The sequence below is a fragment of the Lissotriton helveticus genome, chromosome 9 (genome assembly GCF_964261635.1).
Source record: "Lissotriton helveticus chromosome 9, aLisHel1.1, whole genome shotgun sequence".
Lineage (NCBI taxonomy): Eukaryota > Metazoa > Chordata > Amphibia > Caudata > Salamandridae > Lissotriton > Lissotriton helveticus.
The window spans coordinates 574,413,798-574,435,115 of record NC_136070.1 but is presented as its reverse complement, the minus strand read 5'-3'; the positions used below and the strand labels follow the sequence as shown (position 1 = coordinate 574,435,115).

The 21,318-nt window shown below is 46.1% G+C and overlaps 1 protein-coding gene across 5 annotated transcripts in view; it reads left to right on the top strand.

Moving 5' to 3' along the window:
- LOC144781595 (uncharacterized) overlaps window positions 1-21,318 on the top strand; it is a 483,894-nt gene that overhangs the window by 284,467 nt on the left and 178,109 nt on the right. For all 5 annotated transcript variants that reach the window (XM_078660513.1, XM_078660514.1, XM_078660512.1 and 2 more), the window contains exon 12: window positions 14,666-17,064. In XM_078660513.1, coding sequence (XP_078516639.1) covers window positions 14,666-17,064 — 2,399 coding nt within the window. The remainder of the gene's footprint in view (window positions 1-14,665; window positions 17,065-21,318) is intronic.

The window sequence follows — 21,318 nt, the reverse complement described above, 5'->3', positions numbered from 1 at the left end:
TTGCTTTTATTATTGCTTGCTTTCTGCACTGATAGTGCATTGCATACAGACAGTGTACGTACAGTGTATATGATTTCCAAATACATCTTTACAAATCAAACTTGTAGTACACCATACAATATTTCTTCAGTGAGTCTTTGGTCATGTGCTCTTGCTCTTTTCTTCCCATGTAAACTTTTATCTGTGAAAAGGCCCTCTCACCGTTGGCACTTGAGACTTGCAATGCCAAAACAGCCAGTACACAATTTGCTAGCTCTGGCCACTGACATAGCTTTCCATGCCAATAGTGGTGCACATGAAGATTGTGATTCTCTGGGACAGGTTCTGCAACAAATGCGTTGAACTGGGTGCATATGCCCTAAGAGTTATTGAAGCATTCAAAAATGAACCAGCACTTGTGAAAGTCTGGAAAAAATGTCCTTTTATGGAAGGGATCTAGAACTTGTGCAGAGTTCCACAGTGAGGCTTCATTGACTTCAAATGCAATGGTAGGTGAAGGGGCATCTCTATGCATCATTGCAAGCCATTTCTCATACATTGTAAAATATGATTTCCTGAATTGCTCCTCAACATTTCTTTGCGTACCAAGTGGCAAGCACTCTAACATGGAACATGTTGCAGTGCCAATGTCACTAAAAGTGTTGCCCAGCCTACTCTCAAAGAGATGTTTCACATCTACACCAATTATGCTGAACACTTGGTAGACAAGGGTGTTTTCAGACTCCAGAGTTTTTATTATGTCCACTACAGCATTGTTATTTTTCTGTAAAACTTTAAGAATGCAGTAGGGTGTCCTTTTTTCACATCACAATCATTATGTGACCGAAGATCCGCACATTTCTTGCCTCTGGCATCACCACTCAGCAAAGATTTGTAAACGGTTGCCACATGGATAAGATAGCATTGACATCCTCTACAGGGCCGGACTGGGAACCACAACTGGCCCTGGCTAAGTGCTCGCCCCCCCCCACCCCACACACACACTGTGGGGAGGGGGGGGGGGGGAGCTCTTTGCCGGGGCAGGTTTTTGGCCGATTTTGGTACTGGGCCGATTTTGCACCTAAATCGGCCCTGTACCAAAATCGGCCCCTAGGGGCCCAAAACCGGCCCCCACCCGTCCGGCGCACCGGGGGATTGCCCGGTGCCCGCTATGGCCAGTCCGGGCCTGATCCTCTAGGACTGAGAACCACCAGCTAAATGACACAGTTGGGAGGATTCATTCTTTGATGCCACACAAATTACAAAATGAGAAATATTTGCGTGTTAGGCCCTGCGCATGACAAAACAATGGAATGGACTAATAAGTCAGTAGCATTCTTCATTAATTCTGAAGATTGTAAGATGCTTTCAGTATACCATCTAGCAAGTGGCAAGGATCTCTTACAGGGAACCACTTCAGCTCAGGTATCGATTTTGACAGGTCATCACACAACTTTTTCATATACGTAGCTGAATCACTGCAAATACAAACAATTTCACTCTAATTTTTGTTGAACTTGGTAAGAACACCAAAAACCTACCTTTGCCACGCCAGCGGGCCAGAGCCGTGAGGGGAACGGCGGCAGCAGCAGGACGCCGGGAGACAGCCCGGTCGAGCGGACCACACTCCCCAGCAGCCCCTGGGGCGGCAGCGCGCCCGTGACGTGCTAAGAGCGCCCGGGGGCGCCTGTAAAAGGCTGACCCCCCGGGAGCCCAGGGGGGAACACCAAAAACCTACCTTTGCCACGCCAGCGGGCCAGAGCCGTGAGGGGAACGGCGGCAGCAGCAGGACGCCGGGAGGCAGCCCGGTCGAGCGGACCACACTCCCCAGCAGCCCCTGGGGAGGCAGCGCACCCGTGACGTGCTAAGAGCGCCCGGAGACGCCTGTAAAAGGCTGACCCCCCGGGAGCCCAGGGGGGAACACCAAAAACCTACCTTTGCCACGCCAGCGGGCCAGAGCCGTGAGGGGAACGGCGGCAGCAGCAGGACGCCGGGAGGCAGCCCGGTCGAGCGGACCACACTCCCCAGCAGCCCCTGGGGCGGCAGCGCGCCCGTGACGTGCTAAGAGCGCCCGGAGGCGCCTGTAAAAGGCTGAACCCCGGGAGCCCAGGGGGGAACACCAAAAACCTACCTTTGCCACGCCAGCGGGCCAGAGCCGTGAGGGGAACGGCGGCAGCAGCAGGGCGCCGGGAGGCAGCCCGGTCGAGCGGACCACACTCCCCAGCAGCCCCTTGGGCGGCAGCGCGCCCGTGACGTGCTAAGAGCGCCCGGAGGCGCCTGTAAAAGGCTGACCCCCTGGGAGCCCAGGGGGGAACACCAAAAACCTACCTTTGCCACGCCAGCGGGCCAGAGCCGTGAGGGGAACGGCGGCAGCAGCAGGACGCCGGGAGGCAGCCCGGTCGAGCGGACCACACTCCCCAGCAGCCCCTGGGGCGGCAGCGCGCCCGTGACGTGCTAAGAGCGCCCGGAGGCGCCTGTAAAAGGCTGACACCCCCATTCGCCCCGCGAGTCGCGCGCGGGAGCGTCCGGGAGAAGCCCGGGACAAGGGCGGGACAGTCTTTGGCAGGAGGAGGCAGGAGGAGGCAGGGCAGGGCCAGAGACTCTGCCCCTCACAATGGGAAAACGCAAGCTAACAACGATTGGTGGTGAAGGTAAGAAGGCTAAAGTCCCTAAGAAATCAGAGACCATTATTTCATACCTGACATCTGCAGTAGGGGCATTAAACGATGAAATTGCTAGTGCGGAAAAGGAACTGGGCCTTGACCACTCGGATACAGAGAGGAGGAATTTAATAGACACAGTGGTTCCTGAGCATGTTACACACATCCCCCTGGAACCCATTATAGAAGTCGCGACTTCTACTGCCTCCCCTGCTCCCAGGGCCATTACCCCTCCACATGCCCTGGATAGCGATACTGTACATGTGGTTTCTACTGTAAACACGCAACATAAGGCTAAAAACTTACGAGGGAAGAAGTCACATGAAGTACATGGCGCTAAAGCGGATAAACAGACATTCCAGGGCCTCCAGGACAATTTGGTTGAGGTAGTGGAGGGCTTAATCGAATCCCGTTTGGAACCTTTACTTGTGACTTTGGCCAAAGACATTGTGGACACTCTCAAATCATGTGTAGATAACATTATGAAAAAATGTGAAAGGATTGACAAATATCTCACGGAGCCTAATATACATTGCCCACGCTGTCAGCCCCACATTAGAAGCAGAGTGGCATGTGAACATGAGGCGAGGGTTATAACATCAACTGCGGCTTTATCTAGTTCACAAATGGAAGTGCACAGCTCGCAACATTTACCTGCATCCTTGTCACTTGATAAAAATATTGATTTAGCACGGGGGACCCATTTAGTAGGGGTCGAGGAGATGGGGAGGGCAGATATGTTACCTACCCCTAGACCACAGGTGCACCCCTCCAGTAAGCCCAGTAATAGACTGAGCCGCCCAGTGGATCTCCCCCCGGAGGCAGCAAGCCTAGTTGTCATCCTAACAGGGATTCCGCGCATTAAACCACAACAGAGGGAATCCGATTTAGATTTGCTAAATAGAACTAGGAGATGGTGTGGCCAGTTCAGTAGTGGCAGTCTGGATGTGGGTAAACACATTATAGCGGCACGAAGGGTAGATTGGGTGGGGCGGAGGCCTAAATGCATTGCTGGAGATTGCGTGATTGTTAACTTTGATACACCCAACATTGCAGATTCTCTACTTTGGGATGGTTCTGACCCAGGGAGTGGAGGTATCAGACCACTCCCATTAGGGTACTTTTATCCTCCCCCCTCCTACCTTCAACCCAAAACAAACTTCCCTTATGTCCCAGTCCCCTTAGGCAGTGTGGAGAGACAGGGAGTGAAGACTCATGTATCCTATCAAACCCAGCAGGCATTATTGCGGGTAAGGCCAAATAGTGCTCTAGTAATAGCATCCGAAGTAGAGCATACCCCCAGTCATGGGCCAGGGATCACACTCAGCAATAGGTTCCATCCTCTTCTAAACACTTCTACGCTAGATACAAATGATTGACAACCACCCACTGTCTTACCATCTCGGGTTGTCACTACAGTAGCTAGTGGTCGCCATGTCACTGAAATGAGCTGGAAGATTGCTGGGCTAAAGAAGAAAGTCTCTGATGAAAGATGGTTAAATCTAATCACACAATATGATATCCTGGGTTTCCAGGAAACTTGGGATTCCAGTGGGGATTTTTTCATGGATGGGTATCGGAGCTTTTCTACTAAAGCCACCCCTGGGGAGGGTGGCAGACACAAGGGGGGCCTGTATATATTTATTTCCTTAAAATTGCGGGGTTCTGCACGGAAAATAGCGTCTTCATCTGATAATATACTAGGTATAGAGTGGGCAAGACCAAATTCCCCCTTAATTTTGATAATCAACTTCTATAACGCACCTGATAGAGATAGAAGCTGTTCACATTTGAGTTCTCTAACTTCTTTTTTAATAACATATAAGTCACAGCAATCTGCTTTATTCGAAACCCTGTTATTGGGAGATTTTAATGTTCATCCGTGTAATTGGGGATGTCAGAATAAGGAGCTATTGGGCCCACCAGGAGCTCTCAGTACTCATTTTGAGCACACTCCACAGGGGGCGGATTTGGAGAACTTATTAGCAAACCAAAACTTGTACGAGGCACACGGGTCATGGGAGGACGTAAGAACACCAACCTTTGTTGGCAGAGATGCTAGCACGGTCATCGACTATATCTTAATCACACCAGGGTTAATCGACATAGTGGTATCTTACGAAGTGATTCCCTCCCCCTTTAGTGATAACGACCCAGTGGTCCTGCTTTTGAACATGGGCCTCAACAGCGTCACCCAGGTTGAGCGTCTGGGGGGTCCCTAAGGACCAGGGCCGCAGACTAAAATGGGCAAAGGTGGTGCCGGATTCTTTTATGAATAACCTTGTACAGAACTCCCAAGACGACATGTCAATTTGCATGGATAGTACATCTGAGGGTAGTGTCATTATTAGTTCTTTTTCCACTATTTGTTTTAACATTAATAAGGAATTAACTTGCACTAAGAAGCAGGTTGATCTCTCCACCCCAAGATGGTTTGATAAAGAATGCTCAAGGATACATAAGGATTTACTTCAAGCCCTAAAACAACAGCCAAGAAATAAAGACCTTGTGGCTGGGCTTAGGAAAAAATATAGACAGGCGATTGAAAAGCGGAAAAAGTCTATTAAAAGTGAGGCTTGGGATAGTCTAATATCGACCAATATCTTGAAGGATAGCTCCAAATTTTGGATGGTCATCAACCACCCTTATTTTTCTACATCAACCAATACTGTCATGGACTGTGTAATCTCTGAAGATCAATGGGTTGATCATTTTAGTAAGATCTACAAGAGTGATATGCTCCCAGCACCCAGTAGGTTCCATCAGCCCACGACAGAAGCCCCCCCTGTTGTTTTCAATGAAGTGGAGGTCAACAAGGCAATAGTTGAGATGACCAAACACAAGGCTCCAGGACCCGACGGTGTTCCGGCAGACTTATACAGCTCGAGTCCACTCCTTTGGGCCAAAATACTTACTAACGTTTTTAATGCAACGGTTACAGCGGGGTTCCCTGAATCCTGGGCCACCTCAACTATCGTCCCAATATATAAGAAGGGGCCAAGAAACGATCCGTCCTGTTACAGGCCGATATCGTTAATTGACTCCGCTGTCAAGATTCTCGGCAGAGTTATCTTGACTAGACTGAGCAACATTACTAAAGAGAAGGGGGTGCTCTCGGAACTCCAGTATGGCTTCCGTGAGAAACGGGGCACAATTGATCAGTGCCTGAATTTACATATACTGGTTAGCAAATATACTGTGGCAAAAGAGGGTCATATATACCTTGCATTTATGGACCTTTCTTCGGCCTTTGACTTGGTCAATAGGACCAAGTTATGGGCCATTTTAGCTGGGATAGGGTTTGATCCTCCTCTTATAGATTTTTTGGCGGCCCTTCATGAAGACTTATCAGCTTCCATTAGAATAACCCAGGATGGCAATACCACCAGACCCTTTAAATCCAGAAGAGGAGTGAGGCAAGGCTGCATTTTAGCCCCACTCTTATTCACCTTATACATCAACTCTTTGGATAAAGCACTGGAGGGGTCCACACTTGACATCCCGTACGTGGGGGGGGGCCGCAGTGCCTGTTCTGCTATACGCAAACGATGCGGTACTCCTCGCTCGTACGGGAGTGGGGCTACAAAAGCTTCTGGATGCTTTTGGTGATTTTATGGCGAAACTCGACCTCCTGATCAATAATAAAAAATCTCATGTTATGGTGGCCGGGAGGCGGCAAAGGCCAAAAAAACTAAAAAGTTTTAGTTGTTGTGGTGAGGGGGTCTCAAGGGTACAGGTCTTCACTTACCTGGGTGTGATCTTTGAGGAGAAGGGCTCATGGAAACCGCAGGTGTGTGCTAAGTCACTTGCCGTAACCCGCTCAACCTCAGCCTTGCTAAGCTTTGCAAAGCGACTAGGCTCACTTCCAATGGAGGCACTACTGAAAGTGTACAAAACAAAATGCCTTTCCATAGCCACCTATGGCGCAGCGCTGTGGGGTTACTATTCAACCGGTGATTTGCAGATTGTGGAAAATCAGTTTCTAAGATCACTACTAAGTGTTCCACAATCCACCCCAGTTTTTTCCCTACACACAGAGTTAGGCCTGGGCTTCATTACTGATCAGCTTCTCTTGGAACCATTGGTATGTTGGGCTAAAATCTGGCTGAATATTGAAATTAGGCTTAACCACATTATTCTTAGGGATTGCATGGTGTTGGAAAATGCTTTAAAGATCCTGTGGTTAGCTTATGTGAAGGGCGCCCTGGAAAGTCTTGGTAGGCCCAACCTTTTTAGCCACCCAAATACAATCTGCAAGGGGGACGTGAAATGGATTAAGGAAAATTTCCTGAGGAGGGCAGCGTTAAAGCGGGAGAGTGAGGAGTTGATTAAACCCAGAGCAAGAGCAAATTTTCTCCTCCTGACCACACCTTATCTAACAATTGTAAGCCGTCCATACCATCGACACCTTCTTGTTAGATTTAGGTTCAACATCATCCAGTACTCTCTGGGAGTCTTCCCTGTATGGGGGGTGCCAGATGAGTCAATACCCTGTAGCTGCGATAATTTTTCAGAGCAGTCCCTTTTACACTTTGTAATGTTTTGTGAGCATTTCAAGAAGAGTAGAAAACTATACCTGGTCCCTATTTTAAGGGAAGCAGGCTTTACTCAGGTGCGCCCAGCGTTTCTTCATCTGCAGTTACTAGGGAGTACCAAGATAATCTTCGGGGTTGCTAGCTTTCTGGTCGCAGCTATGCGCACAAAAACCAGGAAGCTATCCCCGAAGGACATGGAAGGGCGCCCTCATTACATTGCAGATTTAGCTAATATTTCTTAAATTAACTACTCTTCTTATGATTACATTGCGAATGTACTGTTTTTGTTCTAACATCTAAATTATTGACTGGATTTACATAGCACTTTGACTGATTTTTAAACAGTTTTAACCATATGAATTATACGATATGTAAAATAACTTTTTAACAACTGTTTTTATAAATTGTACTGTATTGTTGCTTTTATGATTTTAACTAATCGAATAAAGCTGGCTTTTGACTTTTACTTTGAAGAACTTTTTGAGGCAGCTTTCCAAGTGACACTTCGTTCCATGTTTTCCAAAGGTCTGTTATAATGTTTTCACCTCTAACCCAGATGCTTGGTGACAGCACTCTTTTCACATATACATGTCACTTTACCTTGCATTGAATGTTTAAAGCCTGGGGTGTTTGGCAATTCACCTACGATCAATACTGACTCTCTAGGAAAGCACTGATGTATCAAGGGGTTTTACCCATTCTCTGTCGGTAAATGGTACGGTAGATATTGGGAAAGATTCTTAGGAAACCAGCCATTTTACCTATAAGTGAAACAATCAAACTTAGGCAAAATATCAAATATGAATTTGATATTTCCTGATTCTTAAGAGCTAAAACATGCTTCTAAACCCTGCATCTTTAGGCCAAAGACCACACAACTGAAAAAAGCAAAAAGGAAGATAAAACAATATTCTAGTGACATCCCTAAACAACAAAACTCAAGCAGAATAATGTTTGCTCAGTCTTTCTTGTTGCTAACTTGTATAACAAAGTTACATTGTAATAGCTCCTTCGGGAAGAAATAAAAATGACTCTTTCACTCTCCTTTTCCTTTCTCTGAATGGCATTTAGTTTGTGGTTGTACGGGTGTTTTTTCAGTGTTTATATGTTTACACTGGTGAGGGCTATGTCACTTTTGATGGGGGGTGGGGAGTCAGTTATTATAGGTTTAAACCAAAATCAGGATAGCCTAAACATACCATAATAAACCAACATGCATCTTTTGCAACCCATTCTCATCTACTTATGAACCATACTCAAGGGAATAAAAATGTGCTGCCTCTAGCTGATCTCCCATTGAACATTCCAACTGTCAGATTTTCTACCGCACATTCAGAGTGCAGGAACCCTATCTGACAGCTCATCAAAGAAAGCATTATTTAAATTATGGCCAAGGTAATATTGAAGAAATCTTTATTTAAGACATGCATGTCATGTGATAAAAAGAAGATTTACGTAGAGGATCCACATGAAAAGTGTCTTTAGTGTTTACACCCTAGGCATAAGCCAGCTGACTGTGAGATATGTCAGACTTTCACAGTTAAAACATTGAAAGACAGAGAGAGGCAGCTGGCTTTGCTGCTTTTGGATAAACTGATAAGTAAAGAGAAGGCCACAGACAAAGGTGGCAAAAGACTCTCTGACTTTAATACAATTGGTCAAAAGCACTCAGGTCATAAGGCTAAGCATCACGATGACAAAGAGGTTGCTGAAATGCCTAAAAGAAGTTGAAACATAGGCTAAGTAAAGCTCTCCTAAACTAGCAGTAAAGAAAGGGCAAAGACCGCAGTTGACGGCGAGAGAGGTCCACTGTGGCTGAGAAAAGGGGCTTGCCATAGGAGACAAAATGAATGCAGGAACCAGGTAGAGTTCCTCATCAATAACTGCAATGTTGCCTTCGCCGACGAAAGCCGTCAGTGATTCCAAGGTGTTTGACACCAAACACAACATGTTTCTAAGCAGCCGTTTTAAAGATAGCATTTACCGTGAGGTTATAATGCACTTAAATATCTATGGTTGGCTGCATCACAGACAACCCGGGAGAATATGTTCCGAAGGCTGCAGAGGGGCTCTGCTCATGCAGGGGCATCCTCTCACACTAAACCCAGCACCCTGCCTTCAGGATTGATGCGGCCTACCATAGGGGTGACTGATAGGTTTATATGTGCAGTGATTTACACATGCATGCACCACCTTACACAGGATGCAGTAGCAGACCTGTGGTGCCATTTTGAATGGTCTCTCAGGGGTGGCCTGGGAGGCCTCTGGGGTACCTATGCCCTGGGTACATGGTGTACCATATACTAGGGACCGATAAGGGTACCTCAGTATCCAATCTGGAGTGTACCTAAAGTACATGCAATCAATTTAGAGGAGAATGCCTATAGACTGGGGTCCTGGATAGCAGGATCCCAGTAAGTCTAAGTCGAAAACAGTGATAAATCAACAAAAAGTGGGGGTAACCATAAGAGGCAAATCTTACCCTCCTACACAATTCTTCTTCCCAAGATAACAGAGGGATGTTAAATTCCCTGATAGAGAAGGCCTCAGAACATTTAAGTCTGCCAGTCTCTGTTGCAATGAAATCTGTTCGATTTTAAACAGAAAACGCACAGAGGCACAAGGTCTATTCTCATATTACAGCACATATGGAAAGGTTTGTTGATGCCGAATCCAGTGACTGCTTCAGTAAATCTAAAATTGAGAGAAAGTACTAGGCCACGGAGGAAGCAGCAGGATGCATTCTGAATCAAGTTTGAACAGAGTCGGTCATATCGGCGGCAGCACCGCGCAAATCGAGAAATTCGTCATTGCCATTCACTGTGCCTACAGACAAAGAAGCTAGGAAATGGTATTTGATGGGAAAGAGAGTCAATGTGATGGCAGCTGATGCAATTAAAATTGCTCGGATGTGTTGCAGAAGATGCCTATTGGTTTATTATGGTATGACATAGGTTGAGTATGTATTGCTCTTGGAAAATAACCGGAGTTCCCAGTCTGACAACAGGGAATTAGTCAAGTATGTGAATATATGAAAGATACCAATGCTGGAAAACCGGAGTTACAGGAAAGTAACTTATTTCCTTAATTTGATTAAAATATTATACAGTATGGTAACAGTCAATGTATTTCACTCCTATATCACAACAAGCTTCTTCAGGGCTGTAGATCAAAGTTACAAAATTCGATCATCTTAAAACACATAGAAATATCTATGTACTATAAAAATATATGAAAAGGATACTGTCCAAAATTTACTATCAAACATACCCAGAAACTGGTTGGTGAGAAGAGCCTGTTGCCACAATTACAAAAGCTATGGCTATAGCCTACAATCACATATATTAGCTTGAGTACAACAATGACTTTAGGACAACCAGACAACCCGTTTGTTAAGAAAGGTAAAATAGACAGACCATTGTCCATCTCTACTGTTCCTAGACATCCACCTGTATTTCATATAGTGACGAACTATGTGTAAAACTGCCCATCTGCAATTGTAGCAGCACACCACAAGGTGGATCCTTGTTTGTGGATGGGTTGCCCCCTGAGCCGCTTTTCAGAAAGGCTCCAGTGCTACATCTTTGCTGTATTGTGGATTGCTGGCACCTTAGGGGCCCCAGCGTGGCCGGCCCAATGAAATGGAGAGATCAAAGCTGTGTGCAGACTGGCATGCAGTGTTTCATCTCAAACCCACCAAGACAGTGCTAATGTGAACAATTGGCAGTACAATTATGCATACCATGAGAGAGTATAAAATGGTATGGAGGTGAAACTTAACATACCTTGGCAATGTGGAAACAGGCTTAGCAGTGGCAAATTCCAAGGCAATGTAGAAATTGTAATGCCAGGGGAATGTTAAATGCTAGGACCATGTGGACACTGGCATCAAGACAGTATTTGCAACCAGCATTGGCCCATGCAGGTGAGAGCGGTGGGGCGGTGGTGTCGGGTGGGGGGTGATTTCGACAGACAGCGACGAAGGGAAATTAATTATTTATTTATTTTGCCCTCGTGGTTGTCTGTTGATTCCACCCCACCCTCCCCCGAATCCCCCCCCGCCCCGAAACCCGGCCCCACCACTCTTACCTGCACGGGCCATTGCTGTTTGCAACTCATGGACAACCCTACTATCTGACCATGCAAGTTCATTCACCGAAACGAAAAAAGCACCCCACAGTACCCAAACCTCTCTAGCACGATGCACTACTCCTGGAACAATGAGAGCACTAGTCTTTTTTTTTAGCATAATCCATTTCCTGTGACAGGCTATCATATTGAGCAGAACTCTACCATATTTGAGTAGCACCAATGGAAAATGAATTATTATATATTATTAACTGGGCACCGAAATACATAAGTAGTTCCTACTAAAATGGAACTTCTGGGCAACACTACATTTGGCTATTAGCGGCATGTAGTCCCAAATGCGTGCGTGGGCGCAAGTATGCTTGCAGACACACGAATATTATGGGTTGCATACTCGCTGAGATTTCTTAGCCTAACTAAAAAGTAAGCTGATCTCTATTTGGAGTGGCCGTTGAGAGTGGAGAGCCCTTGCCCACTCAGTGATCCAATTACCAACCTCCAATGTCTGGAGAGTTCTTTAATTCTCATACCTAGGTTGCAAAAACACTGCCCCTTAGTAATAATGCCACATATGGTCATAATCGGACTCTAAACATTGCCTAGTTTATAGCCAACCACATAACTTTGTGCAAGTTGAGAATAAAATCCAGTTCTTTAATTACTTCATTGTCATCATAATGTTCTATTCAGAGAGAAAAGGGTATTGTTAGAAGCAGTGGACACGATTAGTCTGGGGTAAGAATCACATTTTTCACTACCAAAGTGTTATGTGGTTTCAGGTCTCATATAAACAGTGCAGTGTTTGGAGTTTGAATATAAAGTTTAAATGTGGTACAATTGCTGTATTACATTGCCTGTGTAAACTAGGCGCCCGTTTTTGCTGGAGGTCCATCAAGTGTTTGAGGACTCTCCAATCTAACCGGTCTGTCTTGTAAAGAATGTTTAATGGGCTCTAATTAGCATTGTAACAACAGTGACCATTATTTGTTGACTTGGCAACTGGTGTTATTGCTGTCGGCAGAGGATTTTCGAATGTCATTTGTTTTAACCCCTTCAGCGCGGCGCGAATTTTCGCGCTGTGCTGAATGTTCTAATCAGCCTATGGGCTCATGACGGAACCGTTCCGTCATGAGCATGGAAGGGGTTTAATGAGACTGGCTGAACTTCACCGAAAGCTCCAGGGGTTGTTGGGCTCATTTGCTCCATGGCATATGGGGCTGCAATTCAAAATATTTCCTGGGTGTTTTTGGTTTGCAGTCCAGTCCTATGACGGTAGAAATAGAGTTGATTGAAGTCAAACCAGTCTATAGTTTTGGTTAAAATAGGGAAGTTTAAGCAGCTTAGGCAGTGGTTCCCAAACTGTGCACCGTGGCTACCTGGGGAGCCGTCAAACTTAGCCAGGGGAGCCACGCAGCAAGCACTTTCAGTTAAACTAATTAGACTTAAACGCATGATGTCGATGATTTGTAAGTGACATGCCTAAAGCTGTAAACGTAGTGCTTAATTGATGGCATGTCGAGGGAGATTACCTCCATATTTCACTGCATCTCCACGTTCCAACACTCTAAAATTAAGTGGAAGATGCCTGATTTATTTTGTTAGTTTTGGGTTTTTTCAAATGCATTTTAAACCAATGCTAGTTATCAGGAAAGTACAGTTGTCCTGTCTATTAAACACACTAAGTATTATTAAGTATTGCCATTTTACTTGAATCATAGGTACTTCCAGTACACATTTCTTTCAGTACACACACATAAACAAACATAAAATCTGAGGAATTTATTTTTCTTGCGTTGATTTGGAGGCAATTTTAGGGAGTAAACAGCAAAAATAAAGATGTATTTGGTTTAAAAAATGGTGAGTCACCCTGCTGAGACAGCTGTGTACACATATGACATGGGTAGAAATGGAAGTGCATGCAAATATTGTTCAAGCACAGAAACACTTTGGCAATGGGGCCTACATGCATAGGGGTGCTATCTTGCACTGTAAGGGGGATAAAAAAGTTTGAGGGCGTACTCTAAAAAAGGCATGGGCAAAGAAGTGTAACTAGGAATATTTTATTAGAGGTGCCGCCTTAGTAATATGAAACACCCTGCGTATGATTATAATGCCTTCATCAGCTTCATCCCAATTATTTTCAGTGAAAAAAATGCAAGTACTCTCGAGGCTGGGCTTACATGCACCCCATCCTCCAGAAAAACAGTGGGGAGCCATGGGCAATGGCCAATGAGTCAAAGGAGACATGGTTCGAAAAAGTTTGGGAACCCCTGAGCTTAGGGCAAGAATTGGTGTGTTAGATACGTTTTAGAGTGCAAGGAAATAGAAGTGTTGTCCTGAGGTTTTGGATTTGGTGGAATAATCTAATACAGTTTTAACAGTGAGATGAGATGATGGGATGGGTATGTGTACATTAAGGGTTGCATGGTCTTTCAGGGAAAGCATGGGTGTATGGAAAGTGAAAATCAACATTTTCTGGTAGGTGGATTTGGTGTAGTTGGAGTGTGAAAATGTATCATCCACTGACAGGACGAAGCAGTGTGTAAGTGTTTGTGCATTAAAACCGTAATATTTTGGGACAGATGTATTAACGTTTTCAGCAAACCTTTTTTTGGTCTGTACTAAACCAATTTCAGGAATCGGTAAAGTTTTACAACTGTTGAAATAGGTTTAGAACTGGATACTACATCATAACTTGGAAGGGGCATATACTTTTGCAACCAGAATTCCGGTCACACACCATTGATAAGTTACCGAGTTGGATTGTGAACTTATTAGTAAAAGGGAAGGATTTCCCACTGAACTCCTTCCTCTTTGCAAATTGGAGTGACAACTTCAGGGGGGTATGCAGTGGTCCATGAAACCTCTGCTTTGTTGAAATGTTTCAAAACTGACACATTCCGGTAAGTAATCCAGGCAGCTTTAATGGAATAAAAAGGTTTTCAATTTTGAAAAGCAGTCACAGGGATGGTGGTCTGCTTACTGTTGCAGACTACCATCCCTGTGATTATAGCCAATCGTAGTGGGTCACAACTTGTGACTGGCCCAATTAATACTCATTAGCAGGTTGGTCTGCGAGCAGTATGATTTAGTATTTTTTTTAACCAACCCATTAGTACATAGGTTGGCTTGTAAAATCAGATTCCAGTCACAAAAAGACGGTACTCAATTTGAGACCACGTTTTGAGATTGGAATATTTATATTGGCTCTATGTCATTTAGTATTTCTGGCTCACTGGGTAAAACAGGTCAGCTTTCAAAACCATTTTCCACCTGAATGATGCTGCTGTCATTACATTTTAGAGGTCTTACACTGGGATTGCCTATCTATAGGGTGCTGGTAAGAGCTGTTAAAAAATCATTATACAATGTTAACATTTTTATTTTTCCCTTCTTTTCCAGCGCATCAGATCCTGAACAAAGAAAAAAGAAGGCAAGAGGGTTCTAAGGAGACAGCTTTCATATTAGGAAAAAATCCCTCTCCCCGCAAAGAGGACATATTTCAGAATGAGGCAGGGATACTGACGGAATTCACCGGAAAGGTTGATAATAACACATCAGAGAAGAGTGGGCTAACAGTTGTTCTGGAGCCTGATAGAACATTATTGCATGGGTCCCATAGGGACTCTGATGTCTCACAGCCAACACTGAAGAAACAGTGCTTTGCAGTAGATCTCAATGAAATGAGGCCTTTGAGTACAGAAGAGGTGGCCTTAACTTATGAACATGGAGAGACCTCATGTCAGACCGACAGAAGAGTCTCTGCAGAAGCGCCTTTGAGTTCAGAGGAAAAAGGCCAGTGTCTACCTGCAGGCAATGAGTGGGGTGGAGTATTACAAGCGGAGGACCAGGCCCTGCAGACTGAGCTGTCAGAGTTGAAGCTGAAGATGAATGAACTGTCAGAGGAATCAGAGTTGAGACAAAAGGCACTCTTCGAGTCCAGCTTGAAACTGAAGCAGAGCGATAAGAAGTACACCGTGGAGACTGGGCGGCTAAAAAAGCAGGTGATGGAGCTGAAAGAGAAGCTATCTCGTGTGGAAGGGGATCTAGCAAGTGAGAGGCGCAGGTCAACTGAGCATCAACAGGCAGGCCAAGAATTGGAGGATGAGTGCAGGCGGCTCTCTGCAGTACTGGAAGCCAGGGAATCTGACATCCAGGAGAAGGAGATGGTTATTAACCAAATGCAGCATGACCTGAAGGATTACAAGAATGTCCAGCTCGAGTCCATGGGAGGTGAAGAACCAGCAGTACTAAAGCAGAGTTGTGGAGAGGATCCCAGAGAAGTCCATGGACTGGAAGGCAATACTACTAAAGACGAAGAGAAGTGTGGAAGTGACCTACTAATGTCTAGCAACACTTTAATGACTCAAAAGGGCTGTGAAATGAAAGTACTCAATGAGAGAATAAACAGTTTGGAAGAACAGCTGAAAGCAGCCCAGGACTATAATAAATTCTACCAAGATGCAGAGGAAAGGAGTCAAGACGAGAAGGCACTCTCCACGCACCCTAGAGAAACAGAGCTGGAAGGCATGGATCAGAAAGTGAAGGAGCTTCAGGTTCAGTGTGAAACACTCTCTGTGGAGAAGTTGGAGGCGGAAAATAGAGCCAGTGAAATGCAAGAGAAGCTCAACCGCCTGCAGGCCACCATTAATATGCAGACCCAGCAGTTGACTCTGGCCTTTGAGACTCAGACTCAGAACATTGATGACTTACTGCAGAGCCTGGAGGAAAAGGAGGCTCAGATTGCCAATCAGGATCAAACAGTGGAACGGTATAGCCAGTGCATGGCACGGCTACATGCTGAAAATGTGAAACTGCTGGCGGCCAAGTCCCAGGTATCACCAGAAAAATCTTCCAGAGCTGCGGGAGCATCAGATCCTACTGTCTTGGAATATGCTATCCTCCACCATAAGCAAGGAACTTTGGAGAACGGCAGTCCGCTGGTGATAGAGGACAGTTCAACCAAAACATATATAGCAAGCTCTGCACAAGAAATGAAGCTTAGCAGCAGCTTGCCTCCAAATGTTGTAGAAGGCCAAATGGAAACCTGGGCTATGGATAAACGAGAGATTACATGCCACAGCCCAGGAGGTACAGAAACAGCCCAACTTTTTGAGTTGCCCTCTTGTAAGCAGGACATGGATTTGGATCTGGCTTATCCAGAAGAAGGAAAAAGTCACCAACTGGGGAAACAAACTGAGGTAGGCATTCAAAAAGGGGGCCAAGAAACAATGTATCCATCTGAGATGTCCACGCTGGATAAGGATGTCTGTTTTTTACCTAGTCCCGCAGAGAACCTGGTAAACAGCCATGTAGATGACACCTCAGGAAGAATGCCACTGATTAACAAGATACCAGCATCATTCACCACAGTTACCACTGGCCAGGGGAATATTGGTCCCAGTCAAGAAACAGGGACTGAACCCTTCAAGTTGGAGAACCTGCACAATAGCTGTATGTTGCTTGCAGGTGAAAGGGACATGTTGAAACAAAAGCTGCTGAATCTCGAGCTATCATCGGGTGCAAAGGAGTGTTCTGCTAACCTATGGCCAGACACAGGGAAGAGACGACCACAGAAAGAACTGGGAAATACCGACGGTCCAAAGAGCGACTTGGAGAAATCGCAAAAGAATTGCACTGCAATGGCTGTCAAAGCGGCTGGCCTGCCTGAAGCCCAGGCAAAGGACCATTGGTGTGTCCTTCAGGAACAGTTCAACTCCCTCCAGCGGGCAGTGGCAGAGGCCCAGCACGCTGAATATATGGGTGCACCAGCACTTGCCCATGCAGACCTTCAGCAACAGGTATTGTTTCAGTTAAGGGGCAGCATTTCAATTCGGATGGGTATTTTAAAATGGGAGTTTGGGGTCTAATCAGACAGTAGCATTATATAGCAAGCAGACAGCATACATAATGTAAATGTATGGAGTATTTTTTTCCACAGAGTCTCCCATGCAGTTGCAAGCATGACCAGGAACAGCTAGCTTTACAAAGGAGTATTGGCCCTTAAAATATTTTCAGTTTGACTCCTTTGTGTGGATTACCTGTGTGTGTCCAGTGTCTGCAACAATCCAAGTATAACAAAATGTTCCCATTCAAGTTGTGTTTTAACTCCTCTCATAAGGACCGAGTGATCAGCTTCTCCAGTTGCATCCCATGTAGTATCTCCATTTTCTGCTGCCTTCCCTTCAGAAAGAATGTATTTTTTTGAATTTTCTTTCGTTTTAAGAGAATGATCAGAAATAGTAACATTGCCTACACCATTGATAATCTGCTTCAGGCGTTGCACTGGGTATTGTATGAAGATAGTGCACAGATACTGATCTACAAAGAGCCAATGTTTCACAGCTGAAAAATCCAAATGAGAGCTCCTGCCCCTTCATTGCTATAGTTCATCAGAGATTGTAGGTAAGCTGTCAAGGTGACTTTTGGGTTTGTCATAGGACCGAAGCTTTAGCATCTCTGTAACTGTAATTCCATATCAAAGGTGTGCTGCTTCGATCAGTAACATTGTAGGGGTTGCCCCCCGAATTCTCAAATGTCTTCCACTCACTAAATAGTGAACACTCCAGGTGCACAAGAGCACCTCTCTCCAGGAAAACACTCAACTGTAAGTCTTGGGGACCTGAGGCAGTGAACAGCCTTTTCACCTCTGATAAGGCTCTCAAGGTGTCATAGAGGAGGGTGCCGGTGTCTGCATCAAGCTGCACAGGATTGAAGCAGACGGGCTCAAATAAGATTTTTACCAAATATCCCAAGAAGTTTAAGAGGGCCTCTGTCTTCAGGGAAGATTGACAAAACCTGTGTCCTAGGGAACCTTCCTTCCATCATAGGCTGAACCCTCTTTCTGCCAGTGTTTTATACACCAACCTTGTGCCATGGACCTCAGTTGATTGTGTAAACCTCTGAGGCGGAAGCCGGAGGACTTGTATTTTAAAATTGTTGTTGTTGCTGAAACTTTTAAAATTTCTCCACTCACTTCACGGGCACTGTGCACCTCGCCGAGCAGTCCCCCGCAGACCCCCTGACACAGCGGATATTATCGCTGAAACAGGGATTCCCCCTCTTCGCAGTCACTAGGCGGAGACACGCCCACACAGGAGGCCACGCCCACCCGACAGCCTACTTAAGCGCCGAAGTAAACGCGCGACGGTAGATTGTGTAAACCTCTGAGGCGGAAGCCGGAGGACTTGTATTTTAAAATTGTTGTTGTTGCTGAAACTTTTAAAATTTCTCCACTCACTTCACGGGCACTGTGCACCTCGCCGAGCAGTCCCCCGCAGACCCCCTGACACAGCGGATATTATCGCTGAAACAGGGATTCCCCCTCTTCGCAGTCACTAGGCGGAGACACGCCCACACAGGAGGCCACGCCCCCATCACCCCATAAATGTGCCAGTCATGCAAGCGCAGCGGACGAGCTCAGCGGGAGCGCCGTTTGCGCGCCGAAGGCGCGCCTAAGGCAAGCCCGTCTGCGCCCGTCCGCGCACGACCGGGCTCAGGGCCAGACCCTTTGTCGGATCTGGCTCTTACAAGGGTAAGCTATTCCCGCCGAGACATACTCAGTCTGAGACCTTCTAATAATAGCACCTGTAATTACGTACACGATTTGGAAAGACCTTTTACGAGCTGCACTATATGCTACCCAGCTCAGCTACAACTCCCTAAACCCCCAGTCTCCCCCCCAGGTCTAAAACTAGCCGCATTAAACTGCAGGTCCTTACCCATGCATGCCCTGCTTATTAATCATCTTATAGCAGACCATGCTTTGGATATTCTGTTTCTTACAGAAACGTGGATTACCGACCATTCGGATGCGGATATAGTCATAGCCCTTCCTCCGGGCTTTCTCATTCAGTCTCAACCCCGCCCCACTGGCAGAGGTGGTGGACTAGCCATCATTTACCGGGACTACTTTTTGTGCAGAGCCAACGATGCCCACATTTTGGATGCTGAAAGCTGCCTGTTCACCATCCAGCTAGCCCCGACAAGTTCGCTGTCTGGTCTACTGATTTATCGTCCACCGGGCCACTATGGCCCGTTTGCGGTATCTCTCCTTGATGCCATATCATCTTTAGCCCATCTTACCTCTAACTTCTCTATTTTAGGAGACCTGAATATACACTTTGACGATCCTCTAGACACAGGCGCAGTTGATTTGATCAATGACCTGGCAGCCTATGACATCCACCTGACCAATTCCGGAGCCTCACACAATAAGGGACATCTACTAGATCCAGTGTTCACTAATATCTACTCTCTGGTTACTAAAGAGGCCCTCCCCCTCCCATGGACGGACCACTTTATGGTCACCTTTCATCTACCAGGGTTATTCAGGAAACCACATAAACTAGCAACATATACCAGGGACAGAACATGGGCCAGACATTCGGCGGAAGACTGGACTAGAACCCTTAACTCCTCAACTCCTACCCTTCCGGCTGATTCTGATATTGCCGACAAACAATTTAGGACATGGATCTCCACCTCTCTCGATTCCATCCTCCCTTTAAAAAATCGTGAGGAAAAAAATGGGAAAATGGGCTCTGCCCCCTGGTATACCCCCGAACTCAGATCTCTCCGCAAAGAGTGCAAAAGAGCAGAGAGATTGTGGAGAAAGGACTGGCTTCATGCCAGTAAGGAGGCCTATCGCAGGTCGGTGAGAGTCTATAAATCTACTTTAAAGCTCGCTAAAGCCACTCATTATGATGCCAGAATAAAAAACTCTACCAACTCGGCGAGAGAATCATATCTCATCGCCAAAGAATTGCTTAAAATCCCAGTTCCTCCCTCTTCGGACCCACCCCTGGTGGACAGAAGCAACGAACTGGCTTTGTATTTTAATTCCAAAATCACACGAATACTAGCCTCCCTTCCACCTCCTAGTCCATCTCTCAACACGGACAATGAGGCGACTACCAATATTATGGGTAATAGCCTACATCCTCAATTACTCACATTCAGAGCAATATCTTTGGATGAAGTAGTCTCAACATTGGCCAAGATGAAAAGCGGCTCTCCTCTTGACCCGGCCCCTGTCAGATTTCTAAAAACAGTGTCCTCTACCATAGCTCCTACTATCATGGAACTTATCAACATCTCCCTATCACAAGGTTGTGTCCCCCCGAGTTGGAAGAGCGCTGTTGTTAAGGCCCTTATTAAAAAACCACATTTGGATCCTGCAGACATGGCCAACTACAGACCGATTTCGCTTCTCCCTTGCATCAGCAAGATGGCCGAGAAACTAGTCAATGGGCAATTATCCCAATACCTTGAAACTAACAATCTCCTGCGCCGGTCACAAACGGGATTCCGCCCTGGCCATGGTACGGACACCGCACTCCTCACTGTCATCGAGGAGGCAAGGTGCATTCTGGATTCAGGAGGGTCAGTGGCGGTGATCCTCCTGGACCTCAGTGCAGCCTTTGATACGGTGGACCACCGTGTGCTTCTCCATCGGCTGGCGAGGGCAGGAGTCGCGGGTAAGGCGCTTGCTTGGATAGACTCCTTTCTATCAGGCCGCTCATTCCAGGTGTGGGACGGCAGTTCACACTCTGCCCCTCTTCCACTCTCAAGCGGAGTCCCTCAGGGGTCTTCGCTTAGTCCCACCCTGTTCAATGTGTATATGGCCCCATTGGAAGACGTCATTGCCCCCTATGGAATAAAAACAGTGAGTTATGCGGATGACACGCAACTTGTCGTTTCACTATCTCACCTTGACAACCATCCAGAGAACTTATTGAACTGCCTCCAGGACATTCATCTCTGGATGTGCGAGTCATCGCTGAAGCTCAATGGAGCAAAAACTGAAATAATGCTTATGGGCAAGAAATGGACATCCATTCCCTCGTCGGTCTGGCCAGACGTTTTCGGTGAGGTACCTACCCCGAAAAAAGAAATTAAGACACTGGGAATCTGGCTGGAACCAGAACTGACCATGAAGACCCAAGCAGCCAAAACAGCAGGCATCTGTTTTGGACTCATGCGATCCATACGTAAGATCCTTCCACTTCTCCCCCCTGTATCAAGGAAATTACTGGTCCAAGGCCTTATCCTTG